Here is a 27,837-nt window from a genome sequence, read left to right as displayed (position 1 = left end):
ACGGGGGGGGGGTGTTATTAGCAGCATTCTTTTCAGTTTGATGGATCATATTTTGGTCTTCGGATATCCCGTTTTCTTTCATGGAATGATGTATGCGCAGGCAGTAAGGTCTGATTGAAGCTGAAAGGTTGGAAGGAAAAACAAAATAAGTAGTGTTGCAGGAACCCCCCCCCCCCAGTCATTCAGTTTGTACAAACACGACACTCACACACGACATACGCGACACTTCTGTTATAAATTCATAGAAAATCACCCGTACATCGGATCTGTACCGTTCCACTTTTATTTTACACCACGAAGGAAGGACTATCAAAGGGGGGAGACTTGACACAAGGCAGCCAATATGTCCTCAGCGAGCCCTACCCAGTTGGCATGACAACCATGATGGTCCTAGACAGAAGATCATTACACTCACAAAAGACTACTTCATATGGAAGTAGATTCAGTGCGAACTGAAACAAAGGACAGTGATCAGCCCTTCCCTCTCGGGGCAGGAAACTGCAAACTCCCCTTTTTCCTCTGGAAAGTACTCATGGGGAGGGGGAACGGAGGAACCGGTCAGGTGACATGACACTCAGGTTACCACCACAACTCCTCCCTCAACCCCTCCTTTTTGTGATGTATCAATGATGTAGTCATGATGTAGTTGTGATGTAATCTTAGGGGTGTAGCACGAGGGATTAGTAGCTAATAAAAGTTGGGGTCTTCTTTTGTTCAGGGCTTCCATCTTGCTTCATCTTGCAGTGGGTGGGAGTCCTGTCGCGACAGTCTTCAATAAAGACCAAGCCTACTGGCTTCTGTTTTGCTCCAGTTGTCCTGGTTGGTGTCTTTACTTTTTGTCCAAGGAAGCCCTCGGATTTCTCCGTTAACAGTAGAAAAATTGGGTTAGATGTTGTGGCCACGACAGATTGAGATTGCAAGATGAAGATGTTCGTCTGAGGTGCTACTCAGTTACTCAATATGTAGAATCTTGGGATAAAGAAACAATGGTTTCTTTATCCATTTTTTTAAAAAAGAAAATAAAGTCTGGTTTATAATCCAGGTGTGACCAATACCTTAAACAAAACACACAGGCAGAGAGCAGAAGTAAACAGAAATGGGGTATTCTGTTATCACGGCAAAGCCAGGAGTTAAACCAGTTAAGTAGTAATTGCTGCTTTATCTCAGAATCCTAGGTGTGCAGCCAGATATTGAAGCCCCTCCTTTCACGTTCCATTTTGGAAGTGAGTGTACAAGCTGACCTCATGGATGCAACACCCTACTTATTTCTTTGTTTTCCCTCATTCCAGTATTCCCTGCTTTGTGTAATACTTTGCCTGCTGAAGAATTCTGGAGAACATAAAAGCTTACCATGTTTTTGTGTCTTTTTGGTTGGTCCTAATAAAGATATCGCTTGACTGTGGACTTTTGGAGTTTTTTCTTATGGACCAGCATAGCTAACTTAGTTTATACTTATACAGTGGTACCTCGGGTTACATACGCTTCAGGTTACAGACTCCGCTAACCCAGAAATAGTGCTTCAGGATGAGAACAGAAATTGTGCTCTGGCAGCACGGTGGCAGCAGGAGGCCTCATTAGCTAAAGTGGTGCTTCAGGTTAAGAACAGTTTCAGGTTAAGTACGGACCTCCGGAACGAATTGAGTCCTTAACCCGAGGTACCACTGTACTAGCATAAAAAGTATACACACTTTCTCACACATTAAGACCAAACTCAGAAACGCTGATAGCTGTTTGACTGATATTTCCCTTCCAATTATGCAGTATTTTACTATTCCCATTAAACTGTGGCAAAGCAACTGATTGGTAGCAAAATATCTCATGCGGTAGCTGGAGGAATGGATATAATGGGAATGTCATCCCTTGCTATACAGATTGGTCTAGGAAATGCTTTCAGGAGTTTCCTTGACAACTGATTTCTAGTGCAAGAACAATTTTGTATTATTACCTTGAATAAAAGCTGTAGCTTTTATCAACCTGTGCGTGCCTTTTTTTGTAGTTGCTGGTACAGTGTCCATAGAATAGCACAATAGAAAGCCAAGATTGAAACTGGTAGCAGGAGGAAATAATGTAATGACAGGACAGATTTCCCAGAAATGCAGATTATGTGATCAAGTCATCTAGGCTTGCCACACATCCCTTCTTCATTGTGCATGGAACATGTATTTTAAAAAGAGTGTGTTTGTGTGTGGTTTATTTGTTTTTAAAGCCTGTATAAACTCCTTTACCTCATCATTTTCTTTGCCTCTATAATTTCCTGTGCTCCTAAATAGTACCTTGCTATCTAATTGCATATGTTAAGTTATTCCCAAAGGCCATTAATTAGCTGATGGCCTACGTTGGAGAGTGCCTTTTGGCCCCTTGGCATTTATGCTGTGAAGTGCCACATGACACTATTTAATCCTCAGTGCAGTTGAATATCGATATGAAACTGTTGGGAGTGTGGAGTACGGTGCCATACATATGCTGACAACACTCAACAATATTTCTCTGGAACATGTAAAATAGCAGAGATTGTGTGGATCCTAGATTGGTTCCTGAATGCAGTGGTGTGCTGGCTGAGGAAAAATAAACTGACCTTGAATCTTGATAAGACAGAGGGGCTGTGGATGAGAAATTGGCTAATTACCTGCAGTCTGGAGATGCTTCTGGATCTAGCTTTGCCACCGGAGGCCCATATGGCCCATATGGCCTTGGTGGCTAGCAGCACCTCTTGTTAGCTTAAGGCGATATGATGGCTATTGCTGTTCTGCACAGAACTTGGAGAGTATCTCAGTCATATCTCCTGGCCATCAGTGTATCTCTGTGGAACTAACTTGCCCTGAGTGAGGAGAGAGAAGATAGAATAGCATTAAGTTGCCGAACATTCAGCTTGTACTAGTTCCACATTAGGTGGTCCAACCTTTGCACATCTTGTCACCACAGGGATACTGAAGAACAATCTTGCCTTGAGGAAAGGAGAAACAATACTTAGAGAACTTGACTGAAGAGCAGTCATAATGCAATGAGCACAGAGACCTGAATACAGGCAACTGAGAGCAAATATCTAAGGGAAGTCTTCAGTCGCATGCCAATTTGGAGAAAAATGGTTCTTTTTGCTTTGTCCTACTTATTAATGCTCGAACTCAGGACGAAAGGGAGAAATGTGCTAAGAGGAAGGCACATTTGGCAAACCCTCATTGTGGTCAACTCCTGCCTGGAAACCTATGTCCCCACTGTGGAAGGAAGGACTTGCGGATCCAGAATTGGCCTCCACAGTCACTTACGGACTCACTGTTAAGACTGTGTTCATGGAAGACAATCTTACTCAGCTATGAGTGATCACCAGAGAACTACTATTAACACTCACCTGTTGTGACATAACCAGGGATGAGAGAATTCCCACTATTCCATTCCTTTATTGTACCGTATTTTTCGCTCTATAGGACGCACTTTTTCCCCTCCAAAAATGAAGGGGAAATGTGTGTGCATCCTATGGGGCGAATGCAGGCTTTCGCTGAAGCCTGGAGGGGTGCGCACCGACCCTTCTCGCTCTCCAGGCTTCAGGAAGCTCTGCGCAACCCTTGGGTTGCTCAGAGCTGCCTGCATTTGAAGCCTGGGCCGGGCTCCCTAGGCTTGCGGATAGCAGCCTGTTCTGGGGGCTGGGGTCGGGGGAAGCTCGGGCTTCCCCCGTCCCAGCCCTGCGCCTGGGGGGGAAATAATTTTTTTCCTTTATTCCCCCCCCCAAAAAAAAACTAGGTGCACCCTATGGGCCGGTGCGCCCTATGGGGCGAAAAATACGGTAGTTATTATTCTGTATTATGAAACTGACTTGTCGTTTCCTTTCTGTTCTGCTATCCTGTGTTTATTGTATCACACTCGTTATAGATTGTTAGGTGTGTTTTTTTTTAAAAAAATCATGTAATCATTGTTTAGAGATGCCTGGTTTGAAAAGTGGCATACAAATACTACAAATAATAAGGTGTTCCTGTTAGTATATAAAGCCCTCAGCAGCTCCAGGCCAGTTTACCTTTTCATATTCATGTCCATTTAACCAATTTGATCTGCAGAACTTACACTTCTGCAAGTGCCAAATAGTGTTCATTCCACATCTGCCAGTAATTAATATTTTAGTCCGGCAGAACATATTCTCTGGAACACCCTGCCTATTACAATCAGGCTGGCATCCTCACTATACTTGTTTAATGTCTGCTAAAACTACCCAGACATAGGGTTTTATTAGGTATACATTGTTTTTAAAATTTTGTTTTTAATTGGTACTTTCCCATAAACATTTTACAATATTTTATGTAAACAACTTGCATTTTGTCCCCTTTATTGGCATGCCTGTTCAAAACAGTGCTCAACATGTTTTGTGTCTGTGTGTGTGTGTAAAATTCTGTCTAGGTTGTGCTTTTAAGATGTGTGTGATAAGACAGAAAAAGGAAGACATTAAGAATAACAGGACACCACAAGTTCGTAATATTCTTTGAGCTACCCTGGAGTGGAACTGCAGGGAAGCCAAAGCATGTTAACACTATGAAATAAAGGATCTCAGTCTCTTTGCCTGAGAACGTGCAAGGAATTTAACTCCAGTAGATATTGAATGCAGCATATAATCCTTCTTAGTTGATAAGAACATGATTATGTAACAACTGTCCTGATGGGTCAATCCAAAGGTCTGGCTAGTCCACTGTCCTTTTTCCCACAGTGGTTGACTATATGCCTATGAGATTCCCACAAGTGGAACATATACACAATGACTTTAGTGTGTGATTTTCAGGGCAAAACTGTCCCCAAGTACTTTGCATCAGAATCATAACAAACACTATGTCCTAAGCCATTAGAATATTTTCAATTTCACCAAGAGCTTTAAGGTGGTACTTAGAAGTTTGTGAAATATTTTTGATTAAATAAAAACGTTTTCCCCATAACAGAAGATAGTGGGAATTTTTAAAAAGTGGTCTTTTACAAGGAGTGCAGAGAAAGGATATTTTCCTTAAAATAAAGTTCCATGTTTTTTAATGACGCAGCTGTTATTCTTATCTTTGGGCCTTGTGCAGGCCAAGAACTTGTTATTCAAAGAAATGCTCAGCACTTTGCTTTTAAACAGAGGAAAGCAAGGCATAATCTCTGTTCCAAATCTCTCCAACACTTCCCCTGAACACTTTGCTGCTCACTTCCAGCACTGCAATTTGCAACTGAAAAACAAGTGAAACAAATGATTAAAGAGTTAATACAAACAAATTATCAATTGTCTTTTTCTTTCTTATGTTTGCATTCTATCTTTTCCCAATACTTGGGACTCTATGGACTCTATGATTTTGCCATAAGTGAAATCTTAATAAATAAATAAAAGTCTTTGCACTAACTCTGTATGACAAGAGTGGTTAACATTTTTTGGCCTGAGAGTCAAATTCACCCGTGGCCAACTTTCTGGGACCACATACCAGTGGTGAGTGTGGCCATCTCACAAGTTTACATTACTGTCCTACCTTTTTTCCTTTTTTCTTTTAGTTACTTTGTCTTGCCATTAAATCATACAAGTAGCCTGAAAGTTACAGCTGGAAACTAGGAGTGTCTAAAACAGCTAAACCAGTGCTACTCTTGGTGTTCTCCTTTTTTTCATAGGGGCAGGATAATTCTTAGTTGTGCAACGAAACAATAGTATAATGGCCAAGTGACTTATCTAGTGAAGTTGAAGGGAGATAGCAGGAGAATTGAAGGCTTTTAAGAATAATAAACAATGAAACAACGAAACTTTGGGCCTTGGATTCAAACCACCCATCTTTAGCATTTGCACAGCATGTATGTCATCAGTTTCTACCCATTCCATTCTTCCTCCTTTGCCATGTATGCACAGTGATCCCCCTCTCCCCCTGAGTTCAGAAACAGCTTTTCAGGTAATATGAGAGGCTGCCTCAGGAAGGGTCAGTGATAATTATACTGATGTAGAGGGAATGCTGGTCTTGGAGCTGGTGTGCAAGAACATTGAAGATTCAGAATATCAGATGTGGGGATGTAGGGTAAAAGGCCATGTTGAGCATAATTCCATGATCATAGGCATGACTAACAAGTATATTCAGTGGCTGACAAAGGAAATAGGGAGGGCTTGGAGAGGGGAAGATTAGAAGCTCTGTATTTGCAAGAATCCAATTACTAAATAATCCTTTCAGGCTATTACATAATCCTCACTGCCTTTTCATTTAAAAAATGGCTGCTAAAGAAAAATTGCAATTTTTATGTTCTTCTACCTCTCCCTCTCTCTATATATATGGATTCGTTTTGGTTTGAATAATTAGGAATCCCCCCCCCCCCATTAGTGTAAAATATTGTGTAATACTGAGAGGCGCATAACTGATGGCATTCCTGAGAATTATTTCTCCAACTAAATAGCTACAATTATGTCGTACTCTAATAATCTGTGAAGTTGTTCTATGTAAACTTCAGTAGTAATCTATAGATTTGCTTTTTTAATGTTGAAGGTAAAATATTCAGATGTGATTACTGATTAAGACTCATCCTCTTGAAGAATATAATAGCTGTTTCGCACATAATGCTAAACCAGATTATTTCTTAGCAAGAATGAGTATGCATACAGTCACTCAGTTGGAAAATCATGGCTGCTTTGTTCTTTTTGCTGCTCCTAGAATCATAGAATCATAGAGTTGGAAGAGACCACAAGGGCCATCGAGTCCAACCCCCTGCCAAGCAGGAAACACCATCAGAGCACTCCTGACATATGGTTGTCAAGCCTCTGCTTAAAGACCTCCAAAGAAGGAGACTCCACCACACTCCTTGGCAGCAAATTCCACTGTCGAACAGCTCTTACTGTCAGGAAGTTCTTCCTAATGTTTAGGTGGAATCTTCTTTCTTGTAGTTTGGATCCATTGCTTCGTGTCCGCTTCTCTGGAGCAGCAGAAAACAACCTTTCTCCCTCCTCTATATGACAGAGCTGTTCCACCAGGCATTTGGCCAGGGCACAGGCTGACTCCCTCCCTCGGCAATCTTCGCGGAGCTCTGGCCCAATGGTTGCTAGTGGCTTGAATTAATTAATTTTTATAATGAATGATTTTAGAATGTTGTTTATGTTGTACTTTTGTACTGTTTTATTGTTGTTAGCCGCCCTGAGCCCGGCTTCGGCTGGGGAGGGCGGGATATAAATAAAATTTATTATTATTATTATTATTATTATTATTATTATTATTATTATCCTTTTATATATTTGAACATGGCTATCATATCACCCCTTAATCTCCTCTTCTCCAGGCTAAACATGCCCAGCTCCCTTAGCTGTTCCTCATAAGGCATCGTTTCCAGGCCTTTGACCATTTTGGTTGCCCTCCTCTGGACACGTTCCAGTTTGTCGGTGTCCTTCTTGAACTATGGTGCCCAGAACTGGACACAGTACTCCGGGTGAGGTCTGACCAGAGCAGAATACAGTGGCACTATTACTTCCCTTGATCTAGATGCTATACTCCTATTGACGCAGCCCAGAATTGCATTGGCTTTTTTAGCTGCCGCGTCACACTGTTGGCTCATGTCCGGGTGCTGCCATGCTACCTAGAACTAATGGCATGGTTTGGTTGAGTGTTAGGGTTTGTGTTTGTCTTGCTCCTAACAAGCCACAAGCTGTAACCAAAGTTTGATGTTTGTTTACTGCATGCAATTTGTTTGGGGAAGAAAAGCATTGAGACTGGTTTAGCAAATGCTGAACCTTAATAAAACTTGGTGTAGGTGTGTAGCAGTGACCATTGTAGTCCTTAAACAGGTGAAGTTCAATGTGTGGAGATGGGGTTTCGAATTTATTCTTGTAATCCATTACTTGAAACACTTTGCTTAGACGTATGTAAGGCTGGAAGAGGTTGATTCTTAATAAAAAATTCCAGTTGTCTAAAGCGCGGGCAGCCAGCAGGCATCCCACAGTCTATATCCGGCTCCTGTGGCAATTTGTCAGTCCCTGGCAATGCTAGCAAAGTTGAATCAAAGCAGTTAAAAAATTGCCCATAGTTTAAGCCTTGAGGATCATAAGCAAGTTTTCAAGATGTAAGAGAAAGAGAATCCATAGTTACATTTTGCATCTTGCTGGTGCATAAATGTGAAGAGTATTTTGGGAATCACTATCTGGTGAATGGCTGCAGTGATACGGGGTTAGCCATTCTGGTTTAATCTTTTCAAATTTAATTTTCCCCTCCTTGGCCCCTTCTCTGAGTTCTGTGCTGAAGCAGTCCTTGAAATGTTTTGCGCAAGCTCAAATTAGCTATCTGTCACACTCACAAGGTGTTGAATTCAAAGGACTTATTGCAGCTTGGTTCTTGTAACTGAGCAGAAGCCTTTGGAAGCAATAGAAATTTACTGCACAGTCTAATAATGAGATTTACTCAGGGTGGGAATCTACTCATTTGTGCAAAACATTCTGGATCATTAATGTACGGAGACAAGGGCTGCTTTTAGTTGTCATGACAGATTATGAAGTACAGTCCTGCGATTGTCAGAGATTTCATTTACAGAAGTCCATGACTGGGCTAGTGATATCTTGTCGTAACTTACAAAACAAAACCGTAAATAGAGCAAGAAGAGCTGGCGGGCATCAGTGTATTGTGGGCAGAGCACACAGGTGTGTGTGTGTGGGGGGGCGTATGCTCTCAGAATAACACAACAGAACTTAGTGGTGAGCCTAGGGTATGTGGTCCTTCCTGCTATCTTTCCATACAATGTTATACACATGAATATCTGAATAAGGCTACAGATTGCACCCCTTGATGCATTTGGAATGCAAACGCTTGGCTCTTCTGAGCAATATCTTAATATTTTGCGCTGGAAATGTTCTTCAGATGTTAGAAAGATTTTCTACAGTAATTAGGGAAAATCATACGAAAACTTGATCCTAATACTCTGTGTGCTTGTTAACTCCAGCTTTGTGTCACAGAGAAACCTAGACTTTCTGGGTTGCACATCAGAATGTTACCTGCACCCCTCAAAAATTGATTCTGAGGCTTGGGGGACCCTTCATAACAGATTTGGGGCTATGACAGCAGAGGAAGGGGAAGTCCCATTGCACAAGTGGAGCTCTGTTCATGAAGCATTGGATGCAATGCACATTTATTTTTTTAAAAATCAATAACTAAAGACATAAGATTATTGGAAGATTAGTCGAAACATTAAAGATGTGCAGTCGGTTGATTTTTCTTGAGTTCATTAATCAACACTCTTCAGTGACTAGTTCAAAGATGCAAAGTGAATCAAAGTCTCAATAGGATATTAGTTTCTTAATCAGGAATATTGATTTAGAAAAAGATCTGCTAAATCACTTAATTAATTAATCAAAAATTTCAGAGTGCATGAATTCACTTTGCAGATTGAATAGGAAGGAAAATCAGTGGCAGGTGGTAACTTTGTTAAAGGTTCAAGTTCTGGGTTAGCAGCATTCAGGAAAGGGATCAGCAGATAAGCAGAAGACATGAGAATAGTCAAACTTAGAGTGAAGATAATGCAGATTAGCCACCCAGTAGAACTTGGAAAGACTAACAATATTATTCATTCCGAGTACAAAGAACAGGAACAATGTTTTCTTGTGGGTGTCAAGCGCAGTGTCTGCTCAGTGTCACTCTTTCCATTGCTGAGGCACACACAGAAGTGTTCGCCACACCAGCGAACATATCTTTGCAGGAAGGATTTGGTTCAGCCACTCAAGGGACTCTTCTTTCCCCCTGTCTGCTCCTGCTAGAGCTACAGGACAGACAGAACTTTTAGGCAGAATGGGAAAGGCAAACTGCCAAGCAGAACTGAGCTGAGCTCATGGCACGTACTCATACTTTCACCTGCATTATTCTGTTTTATGTCTAAGCAAGGAGTTAAGGGTCAGTCACTCAATATTTATTTTTCATAGCTGTTCATAATAGGTGAACAGAAGCCTAGAGGCCATTACGAAACAGTCAAATTGTGCTTCAGTCAAAACTTTGCATGCTATTTACAGGAACTTACTGCTATTTACACCAGTGGAAAAAGGTAACTCGATAAAAGAAGTGTGATAACATTCCCCCAAAAATATAGTGCATGTCTTTCCTGATTTTTATGTGAAACTTAAAAAAGTGGAGAATAAGATCCCAGCCGTCCCCCCCCCTCCCCGCCCCACAAAACAGCTATATTTTAAATTTAACTTCTGGAGTTGCTCGCCCAATAACTTTTGAAGAACTCACAAATAATGATTCTTATCTCTAACTAAATCACTGAGAGCCTCTGATGGGACACTTCCTGAGGTTCCTCACACCCCTGAGGTTTGGTTGGCAATGGAGACTTGTTTTCCCCAACACTGCTGTAACCTTCTTGGGGGCATATCTATGTGAGAAGGAACAACTGCTGTCTCAGTAGATTGGTCTGTTGGAAATCTGGAGGAAAGCTATTCTTTTGCCTTTCCTGTAACTTTACTACATTGAGTTACCGTATTTTTCCGTCTATAAGACGCCCCCTATTTTTGGGGACTCAGATTTAAGAAAATAGGGGGAGATGGCCCATGTATAAGACACCCATTCATTTTTGACATTATTTTTAGGGGGGAAAACCTAGTCTTATACACAGAAAAATATGGTATATGTATATCTTGTTCAATGTTTGTATCGTTTACTTTCTTCCTTACAGTGGTGAGTTTTTTTCATTTACTGTTTCTCTCTCTCTCTCGCTTTCTCATATTGTGTCAGTTTGCATCGTTTTGATCTCTCACACCAGATAAGTACAGTAATTTCATGGAGACAGACTTTGAAGAGTGTTATTGATTATTATGGAGACAAGCCATTTTAATCAATTCATTTAAGCTGTCACAGTGATTCAGTGTAATAATGTGTTTACTCTGGGCGAGACAGGAGGCTGCTGCTCTAAAGTAGCAGAATGATGGGCTGCTTCTGACTCCCCCATGGAAGTGACCACATACTCTGTTGTATGGTGGCTGAAGCAAAAACTGCTAAACCTGCAGCTTGACCAAATTCTCTACACAAGTTTACGCTGCACAATCTAGAAGGGCACCATTGTGGAGTCCCTTGATGTGATTAAGTCAAATCACATGGTCATACTGCATTGCTGAGAATAATTTTTTGGTAACCTCTACATACAGTGGTCTATTATATGAGATCCAGGTTGTAAACTCAAGACTGCTTCATGTTTTTATTATATGCGTCCATTAATTTAAACAATCTGGTAGCTTGCTGTAGAAAGAACACTGCAGTGAGATACCAATGACTCACAAGTGATGGTGATGTGGTTTCTTTTGCTAGGCGGTTTCTGGCTGACAACAGTATTCGTAGAAATAAAAGGGAGTGCCAGAAAGATTAGAACTCATAGTGGTAGTGTTCATTGTCTCTCAGGGGCTTCACATGCAACATTTCTCCTCCTGCTCCATAAAGGGAACCTGAAGCATCTAGTGTACTTCTTAAAGAGCCCTGTGTGATGCTGTCACTTTGTAGAACAGTATCTGGTTGGGTAGATAAGTCTCCTCAGGTTTATTGATGGAAAAATGCAGCCCATGCATAGTTCTGAGGCAATGGGCTGATTTGATTTTATTTTTTAAAAAATAGGAACAGAGAGTGTGTGGCCCAGTTATTATTATTGTTTCTTAAATTTCTATACCGCCTTTTATGCGAAGATCACAGGGCGGTGTACAGTATAAAAAGCACCAAAATACGTAACATAGTAACAAACAAAACAGTACACCCCAGTTTTAAAGGCCATAGATTTTTTCATTAGCCAAGGCCTGGGAAAAGGATTTTTTTTTGGCCTGGCACCTAAAAATATGTAACAGAGGTGCTAGGCAAACCTCCCCGGGGAGAGCATTGCACAAGTGGGGAGCCTAGCTACTCTTCCCTTGTTGTCTAAATGTTTATCTGTAATTTCAGCTTTGTTGATATAGCCTCATGCCGTACATCTTAATATTTTAGCTATATTTCCTTTCTAGCAGTTAGATACTTCTAAAAGGTAAGGGTAAAGGGACCCTGACCATTAGGTCCAGTCGTGGCTGACTCTGGGGTTGTGGCGCTCATCTCGCTTTATTGGCCAAGGGAGCCGGCATACAGCTTCTGGGTCATGTGGCCAGCATGACTAAGCCGCTTCTGGTGAACCAGAGCAGCGCATGGAAACGCCATTTACCTTCCCGCCAGAGCGGTATCTATTTATCTACTTGCACTTTGATATGCTTTTGAACTGCTAGGTTGGCAGGAGCAGGGACCAAGCAACGGGAGCTCACCTCATCACGGGGATTTGAACCGCCGACCTTCTGATCAGCAAGTCCTAGGCCCTGTGGTTTAACCCACAGCGCCACTTCTGGTGGCCTTCAAATATGATTAATAATAATAATAATAATAATTTATACCCTGCCCTCCCCGGCCAAAACCGGGCTCAGAGCAGCTAACATTAAATGTATAACACATTAAGATCAAATCAGGCAATCAATTAAAATACATCCTAAAATCAGATCGGAATCAGAAAAAAATCCAATCAGATGGCAACCTGCAGATTAAGAGATGAGTATTATTATTTATTTCATTTGTGAATGTATTGCTGCATCTATGGTGGTCCTGTAACTTGATTGCATTAGGTTTATTTGTTTTCCTGTATTCTTGTATGAGGTCCCCCCCCCCCCCCCGTAATAGATTATGATAGACTTGAAAGTGACAGTTTTAATATCCTGGCTGTGTGTCATTTTGTTTGGCAATGTAAATAGTTTTTATTGCAGTATTATTCATGAGTTATATCGTATTATTGTAGTACATGTCCCTGATCCCAAGGAAAGCCAATATCAAGTAGCACCTGAAAACAAATTGCATTGGCAGCTTCTGTTGGGCACAGATGTTCATTGGGAATGATCCCAAATCAATCATGGATGGCATAATTACTTTTATTTATTAGATGTCACAATTTTCTTTTAAAACACCGTTTTTGCCTTGCTCTGGTATTTGAAAGCCATTGGCAGTCCAGGCCTACATTGACAAGAGAGAGAGAAATTGACGGGGTGACCTGCCAAAACCAAAACCCTCCTGGGCTAATAATACCCAACTGGACAGATGCAGGGCTGTCATCATTCTCTTTTCCCTCCTTTCGTTGATCGTATTTTCTTGAAGAGTTTTCCTTGAAGGGAAGGGAAGGGAAAGAAAATAGGATTGCCCCCTCAGGAGCTAGTTCCACCTCCACCCCCCATTCCAGGGCTGTGCCTGGGAAATTGAAGGGCTTTGAATCCACTGGATCCATGAGCCACACATTACATATCCTCAGAACATCTCCTTTTTGCCCTCAGCAGTGGTGAGAGGGTATCAGTCACTGCCCTTACATTTTCTGTGATGGCTGGGATGTAGGTTCTCAGGATGGACCACCTTCTCTGCCTGCAGACAGGGAGCTCCAAAACTTGGATGACCTCACAGGGATCATAGGATTTAGCCTTTAAACAGTTACTTACATTACTTAAACCCACTTACAGTGGTGCCTCGCAAGACGAAATTAATTCATTCCGCGAGTTTTGTCGTCTTGCGATTTTTTCCGTTTCGCGGAGCACGGTGTCGGGAAAGCTTTGGAAAAGCTTCAAAAATCACCAAAGTCTTAAAAAACCTCAAAAAAGGCTACCACACTGCGTGCTATGAGTTGCTCCTCGAAGTCAAGTCGCAACTGTATTAACGGTGTTAAGAAAAAGGAAACAAACTTGCAAGACGTTTCCATCTTGCGAAGCAAGCCCATAGGGAAAATGTCTTGCGAAGCAGCTCATAAAACAAAAAACCCTTTCATCTAGCGGGTTTTTTTGTCTTGCGAGGCATTCGTCTTGTGAGGTACCACTGTACTTCAATGGGTCTATTCTGAGTGTAACAACTCTGAATAGTTGAATACCGCCCCTAACTGCTTTGTACAAAGCAAGATTTGGAATTATTTGTATGACTTTTGAAATGCTCAGAATATCAGTCCTCAATCGCATTTTGAAATAAGCTGAGTGGATTTTGCTGAATAGTTAATGTATTAAAACCTTTATTTCCCAGTAAAGGGCCCCTGGCACTTGACAACAGGTGAAGAACAAGTTATTTTCAGGGGAAAATAAACTTAGAATGAAAAAAAGGTTTAAAGGAGGAGGCAACAGGATTTTTTGGTATGCTGGATACCATTTATTGAATATTGCAAAGGGAACTCATTGCTTCCTCAAGCAAAGCAAAGCCTTTTTATTATTTGAAGGTAGGGATGACAAAGGTGATACCCTCCAGCTCAGGGGTCAGCAACCTTTTCCAGCCGTGGGCCAGTCCACCAGCCCTCAGACTATATTTTGGAGGGGAAGAAAGAACGAATTCCTATGCCCCACAAATAACCCAGAGAGGCATTTTAAATAAAAGCACACATTCTACTCATGGTAAAAACACCAGGCAGGCCCCACAAATAACCCAGAGAGGCATTTTAAATGAAAGGACACATTCTACTCGTGTAAAAACATGCTGATTCCCAGACCATCCGTGGGCCAAATTGAGAAGGAGATTGGGCCGCATCCGGCCCATGGGCCTTAGGTTGCCTACCCCTGCTCCAGCTGGGCGGCATCTCTCATAGGCCATGCTGGCTGAGGCCAATGGGAAATGGAGCCCAACAACAACTGGAGGGGGCACCACATTATTGGCTACCTCTGTTCTAAAGTATCAATTTGATTTGTAAAGTATCAATTTAATTTGTAATCAATGGAAATTTGTAAAGATACAATTGCAATTTATTAGTTTATTTCAGTAATCAGTAATAAAGAGATAGTAATGAAGTGATTAATAATAGTATTAGGTAGTAAAGGATAGCAAGGTAGGCTCTGGTGAATATTGTTTTGACTTTTTCATATAATAAATGTGTATATTTTCTGTCTGATCTTTTTGTTTTATGGAAATAGTTATTTTACTAGTACTTACTAAAAAGAATTTAAAAAAAGAAAGCAATCATGTCCTTTTTTCTTAATCCTGGAGCTTCAGAGTTTCTCAAAAGGGTGAGGGTTATCTCTAATGCATTATTTTTGTATTTGTGTTGACAGGAAGTTTCTGACTATGGAGGTGAAATCATGAAGAAGTAGCAGAAAGAATAATAATGCTTTTCCGAAATCGTTTTTTGCTCTTGTTGGCCTTGGCAGCCTTGTTAGCCTTTCTGAGCCTTAGCCTACAATTCTGTAAGTATACCTCGGTTCACATTATGTGAGAAGTGTAAAGCCTCACAGCATTCACCATGGCATCTATTAAATTTGGCCTACTTTCTGTTTGCCCCCAACCTTTCTTTGTAAACCACGTATTTGAATGTAGCTCAAAGGAAGTTGATGCCAAGCTGTATATGTGAATGGGAAATGAATGCCACCACTTTTTCAATTCTAGAAACACGTGTTCTACACAAATTCTAACCAAAGTCATGCTGATTGTGATGATTTCCTGGTTTGCAAGTCCCTGATGTGATCCTTCCCTGCTCCTGTATACCAGAGGAAAAAAGTCGGTGGCTGTCTTTATGTATTATGCAAACCAGTGCTTGTGGATTGTTTATCTCCAACAAACCATAAGCGATTGCCAAGGTTTCTTGGGGAAACAAACCACAAACACTTATTTTCACAGAAACACAAAGTTGCTCAGTTGGTTAGAGCATGGTGCTGATAACGTGAAGGTTGCAGGTTCGATCCCTGTATGGGACAGCTGCATATTCCTGCATTGCAGGTGGTTGGACTAGATGATCCTTGGGATCCCTTCCAACTCTATTATTCTGTTATTCTTTCTGGCATGGCAGGGGCACAGAAAGGGCTTCATCAGGAACTTTTGAGATGTATGCACCAGTATGCTGCTCATTTGTGTTAAGCCACAATTAGTTTATAAATGCATTTTAATGCTACATGTGAATTGGACTGATTGAAGAAAAGCCCTCCCCACCACCCTGTCTATATGCTTTCAGATAATTGCTTGATGATTTAAAAAATATTAAGAACTATGTTTTCTTTAAATAGAAATGCATTAATTGCGACTCTTTCTACAATTTGAGTAATTAAGTAATGCATAAAATGTCAGGGTGATTCTCAAACACAAAAGCTTGGTTACAGACTGGGGGGAAAAAGAGAACATATATATACTTATTTATATTGGAAGCTAGATGTGGAATTTGCAGTAATATGATCACTGCAAACTCTCTTTCCAGGGTTGTCATGCTGTAATTACTTATATACTTTCAAACAGTTAGTTGCTTCTGTGCTGGTCTTGGCTGACTAGATACCTGCTTATGTGATTGTGAAAAAACTTACTATATCTCAAGATGATTTTCCATTGATTAATTCAAACTGTGGTGACTGTTGCTAGTTTTTGAGGTCTCTGCTTTTTTAGACTTCTTTAAATAACCGTAGAAGGATTATAACCTCTCTTCTTTGTAATATGTGAACCAGCCTTCATGTACTGAGACAGCGTGCCTTTTTGTGATGGACTCTTACTGATTCTAATTTGGCATGTTTTGCTAAACAAATAGATGTTCCTACTGATTGGCTGTGATACATTTATATACAGTGGTACCTCGGGTTACATACGCTTCAGGTTACACACTCCGCTAACCCTGAAATAGTGCTTCAGGTTAAGAACTTTGCTTCAGGATAAGAACAGAAATTGGGCTCTGGCGGCGTGGCGGCAGCAGGAGGCCCCATTAGCTAAAGTGGTGCTTTGGGTTAAGAACAGTTTCAGGTTAAGAACGGACCTCCAGAACAAATTAAGTACTTAACCCGAGGTACCACTGTACTGGTGTCATATGCTAACAAGGCCTCACTCCTGTTAGCAATCATGTTGCAATGTTCTGCACTGACTGCAGCTGCCAGATGAAGAACAAGGGAAAGGAACCAAGATACCACTGTAAAGCCCTTAACAACTTGGGACTAGTTTACCTACAAGATCACCTTAACCCCCCCCCCCCCACCCCCAATGCTTTTTGACTGATTTGATGTTTGCATTGGCAGAATGTCTGTTGCTTTATGTTTAGTATGTGCCTTGATACTGTATGTTGAGTGCCTTCAGCACCACACCTCTGCTGATGGCTTGTTCTGAGTTAATTATTCTCTTGTCTATTTGTATTCATATTCCATATCCTTCTTGGGAGTAGAGTTGCTGAAGTTCTTGCTTCCTTTAAACTCCATTTTTGGGATCTCTTGGCAGAACTGTTCGCTGGCTCAGTGTACATTATTGGTATGATAAGCTTGTGTTTGTTTTCTCCTATACAAGTTCCATAGTATGGGAAAACAAGGAGTCTGTAGCAGATTATTAGGATGAGGTTCAGGGGACTTGACACAGGTAACTCAAATGATGTGTTGTTTTGTTGCTTCTTAGCAAGTGCTGCAAATTACTATTCCACCCTAACAATCTGTGACCATGTTTGGGTTCTTGCAAAGATTTCCAGTAAGTAGACATGGGGAAGCAATTCAAAATGAATCATTCACAGACCGTACTCAAAGATGACCTCTGAGCTGCAGCTGTCTATGAATTCAGCTTATGAGATAGTCTGCAAGCAAATTGTATTGATTAACATTTTAGCTCAATATTTTCAGCTGAATGCATCTTGGTTGACCATTTATAATTGAAACGTATGTGCTTAGGAGTCATACTTACGATGCACATATTATGTCAGAACTGCTGTAAGGGAATGTGGAGGGGGTGGGGGGTGGGATTTATTCATTTATTTAAAACATATTTCTTTTTGGCAGTATGTATCATCAGACAATATATAAGGGTTTTGTTGATGGCTGAAGATCCTGTTGCTGTATTATTTCTGTGTGTACAGAAATACACATTTCCTCAGCAAATACTTCCTATAGGTTAGGCTGGCGTTTGCCAACTTCCAGATGTTATGGACTACAACTCCATAAGTCAGAACCAGATCTGCTGCCTAGGACTCATGGGGGTTGTAGTTCAAAACATCTGGACCAGGTTGGAAGTAGGTGAAGGCCATGTTAAGCACTACACTTGTGCCTTCTAACATTCTCCTGCCATGGTTTGACCTTCATTAATATTAGGATGGGTACTCCATGCCTCAGCTATTATTTATGCATAAAACTATTTATCATGCTGCTATGTCATAAAAATATGCCACAACAGCTTGCAGAAATAAAACAAACTAAAAAGTTAAAAACAGGCATCAGTTAACCATTGTTAATGGTCATAGTGGCACAGTGGCATTTATGACTGTTTGTTTGTTTTTGTTCTTCGTGTACGCCACAGCATGTTGGCTATCATTCTACCCTGAGGTTCTTTTGTTCTTTCATAAACCTTTATCAAATCATTCCATGCTTTCCCTCCAGGCCTTTGGTAAAGCAATGAACCTATATTAGTATAGCTGCTTTTATTTATTCATTTGGCTCCTTTGCTAATCTGCTTGATGCAAAGGAGGAAAACCTTTGTCGCAGTGTTACATATACAGTTTTTTCTTTATTAATGTTTATAAACTTTACCCACTTGTCTATTTCTTCACAAATATCTCATGCTTCCTACTTTCTGTCTTCCTTTTGCTTGTCTTTTTTCAGTTTCTGTCCTCCTTCCATTATAATATAATAATAATAATTTATTATTTGTACCCAGCCCACCTGACTGGGGTGCCCCAGCCACTGTGGGCAGCTTCCAGCATACCGTATTGGCTCAGATATAAGCCGCACCCGCAAATAAGCCTCACCTTTAAAATTCAGTGGCTTGGGAGCCGCGGACAGGACAGGCGCCGTTGCCCCATGCTCCTGGGCTGCTCTGTGCGGGGAGTGGGAGCCACACCACTTTGCTGGCAGCGTAAGGTCATAAATACAGTGGTACCTCGGGTTAAGTACTTAATTCGTTCCAGAGGTCTGTTCTTAACCTGAAACTGTTCTTAACCTGAAGCACCACATTAGCTAATGGTGCCTCCTGCTGCCGCCGTGCCACCAGAGCACAATTTCTGTTCTCATCCTGAAGCAAAGTTCTTAACCTGAAGCACTATTTCTGGGTTAGTTGAGTCTGTAACCTGAAGCGTATGTAACCTGAAGCGTATGTAACCTGAAGTACCACTGTATAAGCCGAACTTTAACTTTTCACAATCGGAATTTGGGAAAAAATGTGGCTTATATTCAGGCCAATACGGTATATAAAAACATAGTAAAACATTCTGCTCTGCGTTATCAAATGTTTTGCTGCAGACCAGAATTAGCAAGATGTCATCTTATGAAGCCATTTCAGTTGTAAATGGTGACATGTGTACATTAAAAATATAGAAACATAGAAAATGGGTGTATTTAAAAGCTTTCATTAGCTAGAATGAATAGTTGATTTACTGTATGTATGTGGGAGATGCAAACAGCAGTTGAATTATTGTTTAGTTAAATGGCTTCAGGCTAATAATGTGGAAAGTAGCTAACAAGCCAATGGAATCTCCCTTAGTTTACAATATATTCTTTTGAAGACTCTGAGCTCCCAGGACAGATCCATTATCGTGTTGAAATAGTAGAAAGACAAGGATTTTGGTAGTCTAAATCGCTGCAAGTTTTTTATTATTATTTGGCAACAGTTTTTAATTGACTGTATTTCACCTGCTTTGAGAATAGGAAAGCTGTAACACCTCATTAGGACGCGGGTGGCGCTGTGGGTTAAAGCCTCAGCGCCTAGGGCTTGCCGATCGAAAGGTCGGCGGTTCGAATCCCCGCGGCGGGGTGCGCTCCCGTCGCTCAGTCCCAGCGCCTGCCAACCTAGCAGTTCGAAAGCACCTCCGGGTGCAAGTAGATAAATAGGGACCGCTTACCAGCGGGAAGGTAAACGGCGTTCCGTGTGCTGCGCTGGCTCGCAGATGCAGCTTGTCACGCTGGCCACGTGACCCGGAAGTGTCTTCGGACAGCGCTGGCCCCCGGCCTCTTAAGTGAGATGGGTGCACAACCCTAGAGTCTGTCAAGACTGGCCCGTATGGGCAGGGGTACCTTTACCTTACCTTTAACACCTCATTATGTCACTTAGCTGCTGTCTCCTAGAGAAAACAAGTCAACCCAATAAGTTCTGTCACAGTGTGATGTAGAGCTCATGTGCATTAGATCCTAGACCAAATAAAGATGTAGTAGTGAATAGAACATCCTACTAAGTGGATAATGTGTGCACTGACCTATTTTGCATGAACACTACAAATCTGTACACATTTGAGTCTTGGTGGGAGTGGTTGATGATATATTTGTGCAGTACGTATTAAGTATGTAAGCATTCACTATATAGGCAATGGGGAGGTTAGGTGAAGCATATAATGGGATCCCATTCAAGACTGATATGAGGTGATAACTGGTAATTCCTTTGCAGTAACTACTCTTAAGTGCATTGCATGATTATATGCTGTTTGAAATAGGCTTGCTTAAAGCAAAGTCAATTTCCTTTCATAGCTTACGTTAATACTGTGCCAGCCTAGCTAACTGTTGCAGTTAGCACAGTTATACACAGATACACAGATACACAGATACACAGATATCTTCAGATACACAGTGTATCTGAAGAAGTGTGCATGCACACGAAAGCTCATACCTAGAACTAACTTAGTTGGTCTTTAAGGTGCTACTGGAAGGAATTTTTTTTGATTGGTTGCTATTACTGTATTTGTTAGATTTGGGCTGTCCAAAGTTTGTCAATAATTCACATTTCCACAGGTAGCATTTAATGCATGGATGAGCCTCCTTAAGTCTAATTTGGAATTCAGGTTTTGCTAGTTTAGTGATAATCTTCACATTTCTTTCTGCTGCACTTTTGGCAAATGCAGGGCATGTTCCTAGCAAGACTGTAAATTCTGCAAAAATGTAAAAATAAAAAAGCAGAATTACTTTTAAGTTACATTGTTTTACTTTATCTATTGGCTTCACATGTCAGTTGCTTTTCAGATTTCTACCAAGGTGTTATAATTACTGAGCTACAGTTATATTTTATGCATGATAATTAGGTGAGGTTGTCGATACTTTGCAGTAATTTCAAGGAGGAGAAGTGAGTAGGTGTATGACTACTGTCTGAATTACTTTCTGTAAGAGTATGCGAAGAAAAAAATCCGAATAAACTTTTCACATATATAATTTTCCTCCTGCCATGTGGAATAATCTCTGCATAAACTAATGGGAGCATGCTTTTAAACTTAATGCTAGTTTAGTGATGCTTGCACAGCAGTCTGGATGTCTACTGTACACACAGTCTGAACAGATGTGTGTCTCTCTGATGGGTACCATCCTCAAGTATATAGGGGTCTCCCCAATGATTGAGTGAATGGGAATATGGGAAATGGGAATATGGCTAGTTTTAGCCTGGGTAGTTTCACTGCCATCACCACATTTCCTTGTCAGAACCAGCGGCACATTTTAAATTCTTAAGAATTATTACTTGGTAAGCAGGTTTGAAAGGGAAGGAGAGCTGTTTCAGAGAGCAATCCCACTGAAGAGCACAAAATGGGGTTATCTAAGCACTCAATAGGTTTTCTTTATAGACTCAAAGGGAATGGCTTACAGTAGAAAAACAGAAGGTAACCTTATGGAGCAGTTTCACAAAAAAGCAAATCTACTTCCTAAACTTTAAATATGCTGTTACTTAAGTATTTCTACTTCCCTAATGGCCGTTGAAAGAGCAATACAGCCGTAGAGTACAGAACTTATACCAGATCAGTTGTCTCATTACTGAATGCTTCTTCTCCTGAGATCTAATGGCCTGAGAGCCAGCCACCAAGGAGTTAATGGCCAGTGATGGTTGTGCTATGTTTGCCTGCCACTCCTGGAATCTGTTAAGAAGGAAGGAGCTTCCCTCTTAGACAGACTCGCTCCTATGACCAGTCTCCCAAGTTGGTAAATTCACTTCATCACAGTGTCCATTTGTATTGTCTCATTACCTTGAATTCAATGTGTGATAAAAGACCACTCAACTAAAAGGTAAATCTGTTCAGGAAGTTGTAAAATCCATTCATCCTTCCATTCCAGGTGGCATTGTAGGTTCCCAAACATAGTTGGAAGCCTCCATTGGGAACAGTAGAAATTTAAAGATGGGGTTCTCAGCTGGTATGTTTGGGAAAGAAATCAATGGGAAATGCTGGGAAAGATTGGCAGAGATATGACATATGTCTGGTCTTTCTGAGATTTTAAATAACTCATGGGAAGAGTTTGTTATCTAACCAATGCATTTTCTTCTGTACTTGTGTTTGAATTTCCATTGCTGGGTAAGCAAAAGTGATCTGCTGCAATTTCAGTGTAGTCATATTTTGAAATTTGTCTTAGCTGGACTAATACTGGGGATAACCAACAAGTGAGGCTGTTGAATTGTTTTGCATTACTGCCGTTTGTGTTAGAGCTTTCCAGACACCCTAGTTCCCAGTAAATTGATCTTGTTTGGAGTTGCATGGCATGGCAGTATGACCATTCACCCCTAAGGATCATTTTTCTGCGTTTTCTTTTCTTTCTAAAAATGTAACTAAAAATCTGTTTTCTGTTACTGTATTTTAGATATACAGGAAATAATTTCAGAAGTCATAATTTATGGATGTTTACTGCGGTGTGTTTGTCTGTCTTGTGTTCTCCAAATGTGTAATGAGTTTCTTAGCAAAGTATTGCACGTTGAAAAGCAATCATACTGTTCTGTCTTATCACTGTGTAATCTGCCTCATTGGTACATGTGGATATTGCTAATGTCTTTCAGAAGGAGGATTAAAATGATGGAATCTTGCTATGGCTGGTGATAAATTTTATCTTTAGACCCCTGGGCAAATTTTTATAGAGGTAATTAAAAGAAAATGGTTGGAAAGTGGCTCAGTACTTCCTGTGTTGTGCCTTGAGCATAAGACATGTTCGCGGGATGAAGATTGCTGTTTATATCCATGAACACATATTAGCATGTGAGATAAGAATATGAATTCTCTTTCAGTTTCAGGACGGCGGGGGAGGGGAGAGATGCATTGTAAAATGCTGGTGTATGTTCAGTTATAACTGGCTAAAAATTATCAATATTGTCTGGTCTCTCTTTTCTTAACCTGTAGGAAGCATGTGAAAATGCATAGGGTATGTTAAGATGTAAGTAACAGTTATCATGTTTTTTTAAAACCAAAAATATTAGGTGCGGGAGGTAGTTTTTATTGGGACCACAGTACACAAGGAAGGTTCATTCCAATCTATGGTTGAAATGAAAATCAGAAACATTTTCCTGCTGTGCACCTTAGGGGGTGGGGGTGGGGACTCCCGTTGACAGCAATGAATTGTGGTGCAGGAGCTGTTTCTATGAGGCTGGCTATTCCACAAGGAACCCTGTAGTGCAGCCAAGTCCATCAGGCTTGAAGTCAGTGCCTCTGGTAGTGCCTGCAAGCCTCTGTTGCCAGGGAACAATAGGGAGAACATTTTAATAGTTCCTCCTTTTTTATACTGCTTAATATATTCAAAATATCTCTAAGTGGTGTACATCTTTATGCGCCCCCTTGCCCAGCTTGTCTGGAGTTTTGGGCTGGGCTGCCATCAGTATGCTGATGACACCCAACTCTATCTGTTGATGGATGGCCATCCTGACTCGGCCCCAGACACACTGATCAGATGCTTGGAAGCTGTGGCTGGATGGTTACGTGGGAGCCGGTTGAAGTTAAATCCCTCGAAGACAGAGGTCCTCTGGCTGGGGCGGGACGATATGAGATTGAGAGGGCAACTCCCATCTCTTGCGGGGGTGCAATTAGTGCCAGCACCGTCCGTTAAGAGTTTGGGTGTAAACTTCGATACCTCCCTCTCCATGGAGGCGCAGATTGCAGCTATAACAAAGGCGGCATTTTTTCATCTCCGCCAAGCTAAGCAGTTGGCTCCTTACCTCTCTCGCCCTGACCTAGCCACTGTGATCCACGCGACGGTCACCTCCAGACTGGATTATTGTAACTCGCTCTACGTGGGGCTGCCCTTGAGACTGACCCAGAAACTCCAGCGGGTGCAGAATGCCGCAGCGAGACTCCTTACGGGGTCTTCGCTGCGAGATCACATTCATCCGGTGCTATACCAGCTGCACTGGCTCCCGGTGGAGTACAGGATCAGGTTTAAGGTGCTGGTTTTAACCTTCAAAGCCCTATACGGCCTAGGACCCTCGTACCTACGGGACCGCCTCTCCTGGTATGCCCCACAGAGGAACTTACGGTCTTCAAATAAAAACATCTTGAAGGTCCCAGGCCACAGAGAGGTTAGGCTGGCCTCAACTAGAGCCAGAGCTTTTTCGGTTGCGGCTCCAACCTGGTGGAACGCTCTGTCGCAAGAGACAAGGGCCCTGCAGGACTTGACATCTTTCCGCAGGGCCTGCAAGACAGAGCTGTTCCACCAGGCCTTTGGTCAGGGCGCAGCCTGACTCCCTCCTTTGGCAATCTTTACAAAACTTTAGTTTATGGTTGCCACCAATTTGTATTTTAATTAATTTTTATAATGTTTTATAATGTTGCATTGTTTTAGTGTTGTTAGCCGCCCTGAGCCCGGCTTCGGCTGGGGAGGGCGGGATATAAATAAAATTTATTATTATTATTTATTATTACTACACACAAGTCTCTTGTTATAGTGTCACAATATTGTGATATTTGTAACTGTCTTACTGTAAACTGAGAGGCCTCTAAAGCTGCTGGAGCACATTTGTTGCCTGATTGACTTGGCAAAAAAGACTTTGCTCAGTCTGCTGTCAAGTGTGCAAATGTAGGTATTTCTTTAGCAATTTGTTTACTTTGACGTCCCCTGTATTTCAAAATATAAGCACAGTAAACAGTTTCATTCTCTGTTTGCGTTTCTGTTTAAATAAAGTGTGTACTTGAACAATGTTACTTTATTTCTGGTTTCATCTGCTTCTGTAAATCCTTTTATTTCCCTGTTCTGCAAGGAGAGTTGAAAGATCTATCTAGTAATCTTTTTTTTTTCCTTTTTCTTTTTGGAGGGTGTCTTCTATTTGTGTGAATTATGCAAGGTTATATTAAGCACAAAATATATACTAAAGACCATTTATTTTGAACATACGACACATTTTGAATTGAAAGTTTGGCATTTCAAAGAAGTTTTGTTTGCGATTTCTCCCTGTTTTCTCTTACTTTGATAGGAAATGGACCTGCTAGACAATGCAGCACAATAAAAACAGGGCCACTCTAGGAATGAAGGATTGAATGGAACTGGGGAAGTGGAGATGGGAAAGACATGTTAGGGGATAGGAGGAGGATAGCTCACGAGATCTTACATGTCTGTTAACATTCACATCCTTTCTTCATATAGCGTAGTGGTGAAAAAACGTTCCCCCTGGAGAGTTGCATTCAAAGTGGGGATGGCCTCTGCCCCTGATCACACTGGGGCCTTATCAGGGCCCTAGTTTAGGGTGGGGGCTAGAGGGGGTTTAACTCTTTGCTCCCTGCTGTGGTTCTGATCTGGACTCAGTCTCCTGCACCTTCAATTTGTATTGCCAAAGGAGGATTCATTAAACTGAATAGGTTCTTCTTTTGACAATGCTGGCAATAAGCCTTGGATCTCTATTGTAATGGAGTAGTAAAGGGTAAAGGTAAAGGGACCCCTGACTATTAGGTCCAGTTGTGTCCGACTCTGGGGTTGCTGCACTCTCTCTTTATTGGCCCAGGGAGCCAGCGTACAGCTTCTGGATCATGTGGCCAGCATGACTAAGCCGCTTCTGGTGAACCAGAGCAGCGCACGGAAACGCTGTTTACCTTCCCGCCGGAGCAGTACCTATTTATCTACTTGCACTTTGACGTGCTTTCGAACTGCTAGGTTGGCAGGAGCAGGGACCGAGCAACGGGAGCTCACCTTGTCGCGGGGATTCGAACCGCCAACCTTCTGATCGGCAAGTCCTAGGCTCTGTGGTACTATGGCATTAATCCTTTGCCCTCCACTGTGGCCCTAATCTGGAGTGTATCCAGTGGCCAACTTGTTTGTTTGGCAATATGAAGACTGAATTATTTCAAAAAGTTAGCAACTAGGAAACATCCACCAATGGTCTGTATGCACTGGCATGCTAACAGGCTGTAATCCTGGCCCCTCTTACCTAGAAGTAAGCCCCAAGGAATTTGCTTTCAAGTAGACAAATAGATGGAATTGTGGTGTAAGAAAGCTCATACTCCTTCAGAGCTCACCACAACACATGACTAGAATTATGCTACAATCCTAATTATGCTACTCAGAAGTAAGTCCTGTTGCATTAAGTGGGGCTTACTCCCCATTAAGTAGGTGGAGTGCAGTAGACTTGAAGTTCTACGATTCCTTCATTTTTCTCAAGCAATAAAAGATGTTAAGTAGTCCCAAATATACAACTTTATAATTGAGTCTGGCATGATAGTAGTCCTTAAATTGGCATAGCAGATGGTAAGATTTTCTGCAGTGCATTCTCAGGTTTGCTTTGTGTCTGAATTGGCAGCATTGGCATTGTACCCATTCAGCTGTCTAATCCATATGCACCTTATCTGTCTCCTCCAGGCTGGGTTTTTTGGGGGGAGGGAGCATAATATCTGCCACTGGGTTTTCTTAATTAACCATTTATTTCCCCTCCCTTTACGTAGCATATATCCACCCTTTAATGTGCTTCTGTGCTAATTAGTCTCTTACTTGTGTTTTACTTTTTTCTGTATTTGTATATTTTAGTGAAAACTACTTTGCAAAATTTGGAAACCACAAGCCCCTTCTTTAGGGGAGAGGGATGATGAACTTTGAATAGTTCTTATTATGCATATTTTCTCTTCCATGCTGATGAAAAATTGCCACGTAACTTGAAAAAGTATTTGCTGTGTGACCTACTTCCTACGTCAGTGAAAAAGTTTTAAACAGTTTGGTTGCATGGAACTGAAAGAACAGTTTGTATTTAAGGCTACCACTAAGAAAAAAATTCCAGACTGAAATGGCTACTTTCTCTGCATACTCTTTTTGGACCGTTTGTGGTTTCAAAGGAAAAAGAAAATGGGAAACAGATTTCCTTTCTTTTATTCTAATTTTAGGTAAATGGTTTAAAATTGATGATTTTGCTCCCTCTGCTTTCTTCCTTCTATGCTTTTTTGTAATGCTTACATTGCTTCCTATTCTGATTACTATTCTTCAAACAAAAAGTAAATATATCTTAATGTTTTGCAGTCCACTGAATATATATATAAGACACAGTCAGTGATACTGAAATGCAAGTTTGTAATATTGATTTGGCTTATTGCGCGGGTCTTTCTTTCTTCAGAAGTAGCTTTTATCGTAGCCACTGTAATGCGTATATTCTTCCTATTAAAATAGGAACATTTATTATTACAAGTATTTGTATTTTTGTGTAACTGTAGAACATATTATGAATTTGTAGCCCCTTTTAAAGGTGCTATTGTAGGACTGTGGAGTAGGGCTGGGGAGGATAGCAGATGGGCAGAGATTCCAGGTATATTTTGAAATATATGGTAAATTGCACTTGCACCACAGACATCAGCTAGGTTAATCTAGCGGTGTGGAAAATATTTCAGTGGCAGGCCATCAGTAGTGATGATTCTACATTTCTTTTCTTTTTTCCCTGTTTCCAATTCCCCATCCCTTGTTGTGTGTCACACTTATGGTATGCCTAATGTAATAGGGATATCCTGGAAAACATTTGTATTTATATTTTGAGTCAAATGATAGAGCTTTAACATAATGCAACAATAGCAAAATGATGTGAATGTTGCTTATTTGTATTTTTAGTACACTTGATCCCTGTTAACCCTGTTAAAGAAGATGATCTTGGCTCCAAGAATCGAAAGAGAATAATGCCTGATCCTTTGACGGAGACACCTGCTATAGATCCAATTTTCGAAGCCCAGTTTTATTGTAACATTCCCAACATACCTGAACGCAGTATGGAAGGTAAGCCTGTTACAGCATTGGTGTCTGCTGCTTTATTTCTGTGTAATTACTGGTGTTTTAAT

General features: G+C 41.1%; 1 protein-coding gene across 3 annotated transcripts in view; it reads left to right on the top strand.

Moving 5' to 3' along the window:
* Positions 1–27,837, top strand: part of PXYLP1 (2-phosphoxylose phosphatase 1) — a 61,871-nt gene that overhangs the window by 16,000 nt on the left and 18,034 nt on the right. The window contains exons 1-3 of one of the 3 annotated variants that reach the window (XM_028731046.2): positions 14,993–15,127; positions 26,552–26,901; positions 27,614–27,775. In XM_028731046.2, coding sequence (XP_028586879.1) covers positions 26,805–26,901; positions 27,614–27,775 — 259 coding nt within the window. In that variant the 5' untranslated portion in view covers positions 14,993–15,127; positions 26,552–26,804. Of the gene's footprint in view, positions 1–14,992; positions 15,128–26,551; positions 26,902–27,613; positions 27,776–27,837 lie in introns of those variants that run through there. The other 2 variants (XM_028731047.2, XM_028731049.2) reach the window with 2 other exon arrangements.

Source organism: Podarcis muralis, chromosome 6 (assembly GCF_964188315.1).
Source record: "Podarcis muralis chromosome 6, rPodMur119.hap1.1, whole genome shotgun sequence".
NCBI classification, from domain to species: Eukaryota; Metazoa; Chordata; class Lepidosauria; order Squamata; family Lacertidae; genus Podarcis; species Podarcis muralis.
This window is presented reverse-complemented; position numbering and strand designations above follow the sequence as displayed.